General features: G+C 40.1%; 1 protein-coding gene across 2 annotated transcripts in view; it reads left to right on the top strand.

Annotated features, from left to right (window-relative positions):
- LOC110028288 overlaps positions 1–9,724 on the top strand; it is a 51,208-nt gene extending 41,484 nt beyond the window's left edge. The window contains exons 5-6 of one of the 2 annotated variants that reach the window (XM_020730074.1): positions 8,592–9,243; positions 9,534–9,724. In XM_020730074.1, the coding sequence (XP_020585733.1) occupies positions 8,592–9,220 (629 nt within the window). In that variant the 3' untranslated portion in view covers positions 9,221–9,243; positions 9,534–9,724. Of the gene's footprint in view, positions 1–8,591; positions 9,245–9,533 lie in introns of those variants that run through there. The other variant, XM_020730075.1, reaches the window with a different exon arrangement.
- Positions 9,725–12,227: the final 2,503 nt, after the last annotated feature.

Below are 12,227 nucleotides of genomic sequence, written 5' to 3'. Positions count from 1 at the left end.
CTCGAGTTCTTGGAGGTCCGGGCTGGGGCTTTCAGTGGAATCACTCGACTGGTCGACTCCCAACCAAATTTTGGGGCATGCCACCAAACTTCATCTCACTGAGGGCACGTGCATTGTTGCTCGTTGCCACAATACCCCCCAAACATACGATCTAACTTCTCCAACCTAGGATCGATTCCGCTGTATTTAAATTTTTTTCATAGTAGAACCACTTACAAATTCATATATATGTAGTTTAATTTAAAAACAAATTGCAAATTGACCAAAATAGGGGACTTTTCAGAAATGCTAACCGTAAGTCTCTCTGCTCACCACTCCTCGAAAGCATCAATCTTTCATTTCACCGGATCTAAACCCAGGCTCATTGATCCCCGCTTCAATTCCTTCATAGACATTCTCAATTTTTTTGATAAGGTATAAATACCTGAAATAAATTATTTTACTCAAAATCACCAAAAAAAAAATATATTTTATTGCATTCTATTCTTCAAAACAATCATTTTGGTGTGCAAAATTATATGTTAATTCTTAAAGATAATGAAGTAATCAAATTAGTTTCGGTTTTGAGAAAACTTTCCTAAAGTTTTTGATTAATTTTATTGTTCTTTACAGTAGCATGCTAGTGAATTTAAGTTTTTCCACTTATTTTAACATGTAATGGCTGATGGAATAATTCATGGTTGTGATATTTTAATATTACATATTGTTTGTATAATTACTTTAAAACTTATTTAAGTAACACCCCTTAAATGCTTATTCCCTCGTTTCTTCATTCCGTAAGCATCACAGTGATGAAATATTGAAAATTCACAGGGAAGCGTTGATCTGATAAGAAATACAAATAGCATTGAAGTTTGGTCAATCCAAGGAGAATTTTCTTACAATAGAAACAAGGAGTGTTCTAGTAAGATTACAGATCTCATCATGAAAGAAAATGAGCCCATGTTTACCTTGAGTTGTAGAATCTTGCTTGGGATGAGGTGGGACCGAGTCTTAGTGAAAATTTGATGGAAAATGGATGAAAAGAGAGGGATGTAATCTTGAACCTGGCAATACAACCTGAACATATATTATGGACAAGAAGCGGGAGCAACAAGTCACATTATTTGATGGTTTGAAAGTAGGAGGAGCCTTCAGGTCAATAAGAGCCATTGATATTGGTGGTGACAATGTTGGCCTAATTAGGGAAACATACAGAACTGTAGGAGAGAAACCATCATGAAGGGCGACTGGTGAGAAGGAATTGGAATCAAGCGGACGGATGACTGACTTTTGCTTCCAATAAATGCAGTATAAAAGCGGGTAGAGATATCAAACTAGGAAATGAGAAAGTCTTCCGAAAGGTAGAGCGGTGATATAAAAGTAAGTTACTCCTAGATGGATTACTAGCAGCCATCATGAACAGCTACGACAACCACTACGATGCAGCGAAAACATAAGATGACCCACACATCAGTGCAAAGTGAGATGTGGCAGTAAGTCTGCACGTAGGAAAAAGATTGAATATCATACACTAGTTGCACATTTGTAGGCTAACTCACATATGTGCAATGAGCGTGAGAGTCCACAAAAGCAATCATGCAATCAAGGCATTAAGGAGCATATTTAGTGTTGAGGATTGGACCTTATTTAGGTTTCTATTGGTAAAACGAGAATATTGAAGAACTCTAGGGCTTTGTTCATAAAACGTTGTAAATATCCTATTTAATCCCATGTTATGAATGCATAGAGGAACTTTCTGAGCAATTTCTTCTTTTTGGTATTAGAGTCTAACCCAGCCACCTCAAGTCTTCTGCTTCCGAGATTGCGGCTAAATCGCATGGGTTGGTCCCATCGTCGCCTTCCCAGCAGCACGGGTTCGGTCACGTCTTTGCCTTTCGAGATATCGATTGTATAGCACGACCTTCCCAGACCGCGACTGTTTCGCATGGGTCGATCCCGTCATTGCCTTCCCAGTATCGCAGAGTTCAATCACTTCTTTGCCTTCCCAAATCACGACTATGTCGCACGGGTTGGTCGCTTCGTTGCCTTCCCAGCAAGCTCTGATCGTGACTGTCTCTCAAGGTTTGTTCACAAAGGTGTGGGCTCAAGCGATTGATCACGTCGTTGCCTTCCCAACAAGCTTTAATCGAAATTGTATTGCAGGGTTCCTTGTATGCTGCGATCCCAGTTGCTTTCTCAACTGTATCGCGAGGGATTTGGGTAGAAGATGACTTCTGTGATTTCTACGAGAGTGGAGCGACACTGTGCAAGGACAGGGGGAGGCAACAAAGAGGAACTAACTCAGAGAGATCCATGACTTCTGCTACGAGATGTGGAGCGGAATGAGAGAAAGAAAGGTGATGAGGAGGATCTCGATTTTGAGGGTGAAGTAGATCAAGATCTGGTCAAGAAAGAGGAAGTCACGTGGATCTAGACTTGGATTCTTATGATTAAGGATATCAGGAGAAAGAGATGGTGCAGGAGATAAAGGATTGGAGCATTTGATTAATATAGATCGCGAGGTTCTGAAGGTCTTGATCGAACTCATATAGGGAGCTAGCATCTCGACGGGAGCCACTACCCCAACACGTGCTCTTACGTAGGTGAAGCTAGATCTCACCCCTTTGGATTTGAATCTTGATTGACCGGACACGTATATAAGTTGGTTGCATCATATCGAGTCTGCTTTGATAGGGAAGAGACTAGAGGGATATCTGACGGGAGTCAAGGCTAAGCTAGAGGGTGACAATGCTATAGGGATAAGTAGAGGACTACACACGCTTTACTTTACACCTGACTTCTAATTCGATGTTTCCATTGATTGTCTCATTAGTAGATGACATTCGAAAGGTGAGGGACATCTGGGCAATGTTGAAGAGGATTTACGCTTGACAGAGAACCACTTGAGGGTTTTGCAGATTTAATGTGAGATACTAGCAGTGGTACATAGTGATATATCGATTCAGGAATACACCATAGATTTGGAGCGGTTATAGGCAGATCTTGATCACTCCTCCCGATGTCAAGTTGTGGCGATCCATAGTACAAGAGACAGGATATCTTTATGCAAATAAGGACTATGCAGTTTCTGACCCATCTCAACCCGGCCTTTGATCAGAGTAAATCAATTCTCCTAACTCGGGCGACTATTCCTTCACTGGATGAAGCCATTGCTGCAATGATACAGGAGGAGAGTCGGTTGAAGCTACACTTTGAATTGAGTGGACTTTCGGGCGCGCGATCAACGTTTGTTGCCTCGAGCTCAGGTATGATAAGTGTCCAGGGGAGACTCGCAAGTGCTTCAACTATGGTAAAGTCGAATTTCTTCGCAAGACATGTCCTAGGCCACCTAGGAAAAGAGAGGTGGATGTGTATAGGATGGAGGTCTTGGTCATGGCTGGATGTGTATAGGATGGAGGTCTTGGTGGTTGAAAAGGTGGAAAAGGGAGCTATTGGGCAAATCTAATGATAACAGAGGAGGAGACACAAGTGTGATTTTTACCAATGAGGATCATGAGTGTCTGGATTTGTTGAAGAGGAAATGTGAAACAACAGGAAAGGGGTTGAGGATGCTTCCAACCAGTCATCGTCAAGTTTTTCATTGTCACTTATGCTCACTCTGAAAAAGGTACTTGTGATACAGATGCTCTTATCTCTATTTCCACCATGGGTCATCAGAATGGATATTAGATTTTGGTACATCTCGACATCTGACAGGTACTGCTAGATAGTTTTTCTTCTATACTCCCCTAGCAGTACCAAAGAGCGTCAAAACTGTTGATGGTACATCGCAGCCTGTAGTTCTTACGAATATAGTGAAGAATATCAATTATATTACTTTGTCCAATGTTTTGCATACTCCTTTAATGAACTTTTTATTCATTGAGGTCATTATTCTTCAACTAAATGTATTATTTCTTTTGATATTTCTTAGTTTATCTTCTAAGAGAACGGGACGGGTCAGACATTTGGGATTGGAACGTAGCATGTGGACTCTGGCACTTTGACCGGGAGGGGATGAGCTCAGCTCTGACATTCATGTTAGAGAGTGATGGAGTATAAAAATCTTGGAGTGTGGAGGATGTGTTGCTACATCATAGACACATGTGACACTCTTGTTTTGGTTTATTGAATCCGTTGTATTCGTCTTTGTATGATAAGAAAAGTAAACAAAAGCTTGGTTGTGTTGTTTGTGAGTTTGACAAACTTACTAGGAGCTCTTATATCAGTTCTAAGAATAAAAGTTCTAGTGTTTTTGACTTGATTCATTCTGATGTTTAGGGACCTTATTCTACAAGTTTTATGAATGGTTATTAATATTTTATTTCTTTTATTGATTGTTCTTCTTGTGTTACTCGGTTATATTTGAAGAAAAATAAAGGCGATGTGTTTGCTTGCTTTAGAGCTTCTACGAGGCAATCCAAACTCAATATGATATAGTAGTAAATGTATTGAGATCTGATAATGAGATAGAGTATACCAACATAGTATTTGAGATATACTTGTCAGCTCAAGGGATACAACATCAAACCACATGTCCGTACATAGCGACACAAAACTTAGCAGAGAGGAAGAATATGCGCCTTCTAGAGGTTACTCGAATCATGATGATCGTAATGAATTTTTCGAAGCACTTATGGGGGAAAATAGTTTTGACAACTACTAAATTAATTAATGGGATGTCATTGCGGGTGTTGGATTGAAAGTCTTCTTGTCAGATGTTGAAAGGAGACACTAGCATGATCATCCCATTGAAGGTGTTTGGATGTGTATGTTTTGAGAAGAACAGATCATCAGTAGAGAAGTTGGATCCTAGAGCTGTGAAATGTTTTCATAGGTTATTTAGAGAAGCTGGATCCCAGAGCTGTGAAATGTTTTCATAGGTTATTTGCTACTCATAATGGGTATGTTTGCTGGAACCCTATAGAGACGAGATTATTTGTGAGCATAGATGTTTGATTTAGCGAGTTTGAACCGTACTACACCTAAGAGGTGACCTCACCCTTTGGTGACTCGTCAGTTATTGGAGATATGAGGCAAGACAGGGTGAGTAGCAATGTTGAGAGTGGTACACGTGGGAGCAATTCTTTGTCTTGTGATGCCGGATGAATCAGTTTAGGAACCGAAAAATGAGGAGAGTGAACTCAGAGGTAGTGAGATTTAGGCTGAAGGTCAGTCATGGGTGTATACACGAAGAATGAAGAAAAATGAGAAAATGGTGTCTGCAGTGCCACTTATGTCAGCTAGTCCCTTGTTCTGGTCTTTCCGACTCTCAAGACACATACACCATCTGCCACCAATTCAGATCTTTCAGGTGATGATTCCTCCACTTTCTTCTCCTAACCCCTTAACTTTAGCAATGTCGGACACCGTCCCAATTGTTTTAGATAGAAACTTGATATTGCCAACTTTCTCTCATATCTTAACATATCATATTTACATGGAGCATTCATTGTATTTTTGCACGTCATAAGTGTTGATAGGTTGCTAAGGAGGATCTCTAGTGGAAAGTGATTTTGCACAAAGAACTTAGGGTTCTCGAGAGATAATGTCACTACCGACAAGGAAAAGATAGTTGGGTGCAAGTGGATCTTCATAGTGAAGCAAACTTCAGAAGGGAATGTGGAGCGGTACAAAGCACGATTGGTGGCGAAAGGATGCGGTTTGACATATGACTGACTATGATGAAACCTTTGCACCATTAGCAAAGATGAGCATAGTGAGGACACTAGTTTCTCTTGCAGTGAATGGTGGGTATATGTTATACTAACTCGATGTGAAGAATATATTTTTTCATGGCGACTTACTGTAGGTATATATGGAAATATCGCTTGATTCGGTACAGTCCAGACAGTGAGCAAGGTGTGTAGGCTCAGGAAGTCACTTTATGTCTTGAAGCAGTCTCCTCGAGCCTAGTTTGACAAATTTTGAAAGGCCATGGTGGGCATGGGATATTATTAGATCAATGCAGAGCATACGGTGTTTTCTCAACTTGAAGGTCACACTACATACTTATTGTGTATGTTGATGACATTATTGTCACCGGTGATGACGAGGCGGAGATTGCCCAATTAAAGGTAAAATTAGGCAATGAATTTGAGGTGAAGGATTCTAGACAACTCAGATACTTTCTTGGTATTGAGGTGGCTTGTGGATTTGAGTGGATGGTCTTATCGTAGGGAAAGTATGTACTATATCTCCTCACGGAAACATGCATGCTGAGGTGCAAATCTGCAGTCTCTTCAACTGACCTGAAGGTCAAGCTGAGTGCAAAGGTAGGAGAACTGGTTGATCATGAGAGGTAACATAGATTGGTGGATTGTCTGATGTATATGTGTCACACTTGCCTGACATCTCTTTTGCAGTTACCGTGGTGAGTCGCTATATGCTTGATCCAAGGAACGGTCATATGCATCCAGTGTATCAGATTCTGAAGTATTTGAAATGGATTGATCTTCGGGGAAAATGGGCATGTAGACATTAAGGGCTTTTATGATGCTAACTGAGCGAGTTTTGCAAATGACAGAAGATCCACCTCAGGATATTGCATGTTCGCGGGGGTCATCTTGTTCTCTTAGCAAAGCAAGAAATAGTTTGTAGTAGCGAGGTTAATAGTAGAGGCAGCGTACAGCTCCATGGTCTTAGGAGTTGCCGAGATGATGTGACTAAGAGTCTTGTTGGTCGAGCTCAAGGTGAACCAAGGAACTCAAATGAAGTTGTGATGCAACAACAAGTTAGCATTAGCATTGCCAACAAGCCGGTGCAACACGATAGGAACCAAACATGTGGAGCTTGATAGATTCTTCATCAAGGAGAAACTAAATAACGGACTACTGGAGCTATAAGTCATGCAGCCACCGAAGAGCAAGTGACTGATTGCCTCACTAAAGGACTTTGGTTCTTTAGATTTGTCTTGGTTATGTGACAAGAAGAGCAAGTGACTGATTGCCTCACTAAAGGACTTTAGATTTGTCTTGGTTATGTGACAAAATGGTCTTAGTGGATATCTTTTTCCCATCTCGAGGGGGACTGTTGAGAATTGGATCTTATTTAGGGTCCTATTGATAAAAAGAGAATATTGAAGAATTCTAGGATTTTATTTCTAAAATGTTGTGATACCCTATTTAAGCCCATGTTATGAATGTACAGAGGATGTTTTTGAGCAATTTTTTTTTTTAGCCAATGTGCAAGTAAACTTGAGAACTTGTATGACAAGCTGGAGTGGCCCTGTGATCGAGCACATGAGCAATCAGACGAGCGAAATCTTCAAGATTGCAATTGAATTGTGGCAAACTAACTTCTGGTGGAATACATGCGATACAAGTTGAAATATAATTTTTTTCTGGGCAAATATTAGCAGCTATCTATGGTTGTTGATCTTAAATTATTCTTCAGTCCTTTGATGTATTTCATTTCGTTTTTAGATTGAGTCGAAGACTGAAGGAAATTCAAAATTTAGTTTTATGCATGTTGCCAAACATATTTCCCTTTATTGTTCTTTATCATTGCCGTTACGGACTCGTTTTTTCCCTCCTCATCATGTTGCCACAAGTAGTTGGCCATCTCTGCTGGCTTCGCACAGAGGTAACCTATTTTCTGCCACCTTGCTCCAATGATCTCAGCATTATAGTCATCGTCTCGTGGAAGAAACCCGCCATCATCGTTATGGAGATCTTGTTAATCAAAATTTTATGTATTCTCTTGGGTGATTTAGGTATTGCAAGTAAATGTGTATGGAATTGTTCATTCATGATCTGAATCTGATTTCTAGTTTTGTGAATCTGGTTGTTTAAGCATTATCTAGGTTAGGAGGAGTTGGTTATTTAAATCTAAATTCAGTTATATTGTTTAGATTATCTAGTTATTTTAAATAGATATGCCTTTGGTTATTTATAAGTTGAAATTGGTTATCAGTAACAGTACAATGGGCAATTTAAATATTTCTAATAGGAGGGAAATGGAGGGGTAAAATGAGAAGAATAAATTTGTAGCCAGATCATAATGTGCAACCATATCCATTATTACTAAACAGTTCATAAAAAGAGTAGCCAGATTCATAATTTTAGTAACCACATGCAAAACTAAAAGTAATCAGATTTGTGTTTTTTTTTTTTTTTTTGGTCATTTGGAAAAAAATTGTGGTCAGCCATTAAACTTTAGTAGAACAATTAACCTTAGATTTAATTTGCCACTCTAAACTACAGTGCACCTTCAGCTTTTTTATCAGCAAAACTCTAAACATGGCACATTTTTTTGGCCCACTCCAAAGTCCATGCATGGAATGGGATTTAAGTGTGAGTCGAGCCCAGAACCTTAATTACAACTACCAAGACCTTTATTATCTTCACTTATTTACCAGAAATGCTTGCATTCTTTAAACAATTAAGTCCTCTGACATTACAGATGTACAATTTATTTTTATTTATTATCTAAATGCATTGCTTACACCTGCTTCAATTTTTTATTATCCTAAGCTTGTTATTCTAAACATGACCCGGAAAGCTCATAAACTTCATACTGCTAGAACAATATTTTCTAATCCTTATTCCCATACAATGCAGAGCGCCAAAAACTTCTATTGACTAACTAATTCTGCTTTTTCTTTGTAGCTCCAAGCCAAAATTCTTCTCAGCATCCTCAAGCTTCTGCTCCTGTGCCACTCTCAACTACGTTTCAGCCTCACGCTTACCAGAATACAAATCTGGCTTCAACTCCGCATTTTCTTCCCATTTCAAGACCCCAAGCGTCTTCCACTGGATTAGTAAATCCCCGAGGAATCTTGCAGACTGGTCCCATAAATCTCCGTCCGAACCTGCATGCTGGTCGTTCACCTGCTCCCCATCTTCAACGTGGCAGAGCCCCTCATGCTTCAGATTCTACTTTCAGCACACCACTTGCTTCAGTTGCCACTATGCAGCCCACACCCCCCTCTCTGGTTTCTACCGCAACCCCTGCAGTTCCTCCACCAAATCTGGCTTCTTCTTTTCCAGCACCATTTCCCTTCATGGACTCAAACATTTTGAATACTTTTGGAACCTTACAGCCTGCAAGGTTTGGGACATCACCCCATTACTTTGGTATACCTCAGTCTGAGCTGCCTCATTATGCCGGACCTGATGATGGCCTGCTTGAATCATTGTTGGCCAACTTTCCTGCAGCCGAAGCCCATGCCGAAACTGTAATCGATTCGAGGCCTATTACTTCACCTGATTTCATCTACTTCACAGACGATGACTAACTGTTGCAGTGAAGATGAAGCATGTAGGGATTTTGGTGCTATATATATGCATTTTTTATTTTATTTTATTTATTTTTTTATTTTTTATTTGTAGATTCTGTTTATGCACTCTCCTCAGTTTAATATGTTGATAGAAATTAGGTGAGCATAGTTGGATTTAGAAGGTAAAAATGTTTTGTTACATTTAATGTTGGAAATACTGAACCAACATTTATTTTGAACAGAAATATGCTAGTAATACAGTTATTAGCCCAAATCATGTTGGAAAAACATATTATTTCTGAATTTTAAACATATTACAAACACGATACAGGAAAAACAAGAGAGAACATACAAACATGACGACATGGAATAAAAGACGTCCGTGGGGGACGACGAGGACAGAGGCTGTTGGGCAATTGTTGGTGGCTGAGGAAAGAGGGTTGCAGCTATAGTGAGGTGGCAGGAGGGATGAGCAATCGCCGGAACAACAAGACAGTTAGGGGCTGTAGTCCAAACAACAACATGGGGTTGTTGGACAGCAGAAAACAACAAATCGAAGTCGTTGTGTGCTGCGGCAGCAAAGGTGGAGGGTTGGGACAGTGAGAGCAGCGAGGACGAGGGAGGATAAGGTGATGTGGGGGGTTGATCTTGTCGATGTTGTCATTTCACAACACATTTTGATAGAATAGGTAGTCATTCTCTTTTGGTGCATCCAGAGCGGGAGCTTCATCTAGAGGAGGGTTCTCGCAATGCAAATCTAGAATCCTTACATTTGAAATCTTCTCTTCTACTTCTAGTGTCTATCGTGTGGTGGTTGATTAACAAGATTGTGAGAACTTAATTCGGGGATGAAATCGGTGGTAGGCTGTGTCAATCTCACTAGCAGCCACTCAGGAGAGGCATCTTCAATGACAGAACTTGGACCCCATTGTAGAACTTTCATTCCCCCCAAGCTCATTAGGCACATTTCAAAGTTGATGTTCATCTCTTCTGTCTGGTCATCTGACGAGGGGTACCATGCGAAACAGAAAATAACCTCTAAGTAACTCTACATGATATTCCCGAGATGGCCCAAAATGATTTCTATTCGGTAACTCAGGAGGTGGTGTATAAATCTGACATATTTGCATTTTCTTTATTTGTGGTAACCTTGTATGTGATATTGGCTTCTCAAACTCATGACTCTTGTAGACATCCAAGGTTGGTCCAGCTGAAGTTCCTCTCAAAGTTTGAAAAATGCTGGCTCGAGGCATTATAATCTCAGGCTTTGTTGGGCTGCCTATTACCTCAAAGTTACTACCTTCTAAAGCAGTGTGTTACCTTAGCTGGAATCTCTATCTTGGGGCTAACTGGATTTGGTGGCGTCTTATCTTCGTTGGCTGAAAAATGAGAATCCTCTCTAAAGTCTGTATCTTCTTCCTGATCATTGTTCATATCTTTAACTGAAAGCAGGTTCTTGTGGGAGCTCAAGTTCCTTGGAAGTTGATTGTGGGATTAGCTAAGTGTTTGATCAAATGATCTGAGCTTATTGAGGGGCCAAACTTAACTAGAACTCATTTTACATGTAAGCAGTTTGATGACGCATTCTTGTATTTATAAAAATGCTTATTGTTTATTGTTAGTTGCTGCTGCATTATATTTTATAAAAATGCTTATTGTTTATTGTTAGTTGCTGCTTATATTCTTTATTTACAACTCAACTGTTTATTAAATTTGGAGATTTATTGCTTGTATTTGCTATTTAGATGTTAATAGTGATGGTCAAAAGATGTTGAGATTTGTATTTAACTGAGGGCCCTATTGGTAATTAGGAAATATAGAAGAAGTTTAGGGATTTATTTGTAAGAATGTTGTAAGACCCTGTATAAGCCCAAGCCATGAATGATAGAACAATTTTTTTAGAGCAATTATTTATTGTTGGTAATAGAGCTAAATCCTAGCTGTCGCGACAACACCGCTCGATTCGACGTAGAAGACTGGGTCTGAAACAGTCAGGATCGTCATATAGAGAACTAAAACTCCCAATTTTCTGCTTTTTCCTCGCGAAGCAGGTGCGACTAGAGTTAATTGGGATGTCAGCGGCGTAATAGCAGCATACAATTACCAAAAGTAGCATACAATCACGAAGGATCGTGGCTTCTAGAGACCTGTAACTCTCTTCCTTCTATTTTTGATTCTTCCTGATTGAGACACAAAGGGCTAGCAGAAGGTTGCGACGTGATCGCAGACAAGATAGGGAAGCCACCACACAATCACAAACGTGATCCAGCGTACAGATGTGAAGAATCAAATTCACTTGTGATTTGTGTGATCTAAACTTGGATCCTTCTGTTTGATAGTAGGAGACAAAGATAGTGCGGGAAGTAAAGAATTGGAGCTTCTAGGGAAGATAGATCATGAAATTTTGAAGACCTTGGTGGGGCTCATGCACGAAGCGAGCGCCTCGGCAGGAGCTTCTATCTCAACACTTGCTCTGGCGCATGTGAAGCTAAATCTCAGTTTTGTGGAACTGAAACTTGATCGACCCGCTACATATCTGAGTTGGTCTCATCGGATCGAGGATGTTCTAGTAGGTAAGAGACTAGAGGGATATCTGATGAGGGTCGAGCCAAAGAGTGGCAGTGTTGAAGGGGATGAGTAAAGGACCACAAACGCCTTGCTTTACACTTAACTACTCTACTCGATGGTTTCATCGATTGCCTCATCTATAGATGGGTATTCGAAAAATGAGAGCTATCTGGGTGAAGCTGAAGAGGATCTATGTTGGGGATGAGAACCAAATGATGGTGTTTCAGATTTAGCATGAGATAATGACAATGGTATAGGATGATAGATTGATTCAGGAGTACTCAATAGATCTAAAGTAACTGTGGACAGATCTTGACCACTTTTCATCGATATTGAGTTTTGGTGATCCAGGGTGCAAGAATGAGATCTTTGCACAGATGAGGACTAAGCAGTTTTTTATTCATCTGAACCCGACCTTTGATCAAAAGAGATCAGTCCTTCTAGACAGGCGACGATC

Source organism: Phalaenopsis equestris, unplaced genomic scaffold (genome assembly GCF_001263595.1).
Source record: "Phalaenopsis equestris unplaced genomic scaffold, ASM126359v1 Scaffold000507, whole genome shotgun sequence".
NCBI classification, from domain to species: domain Eukaryota; kingdom Viridiplantae; phylum Streptophyta; class Magnoliopsida; order Asparagales; family Orchidaceae; genus Phalaenopsis; species Phalaenopsis equestris.
The sequence above is the reverse complement of the archived record's forward strand: the minus strand, read 5'-3'. Positions and strand labels throughout refer to the sequence as shown.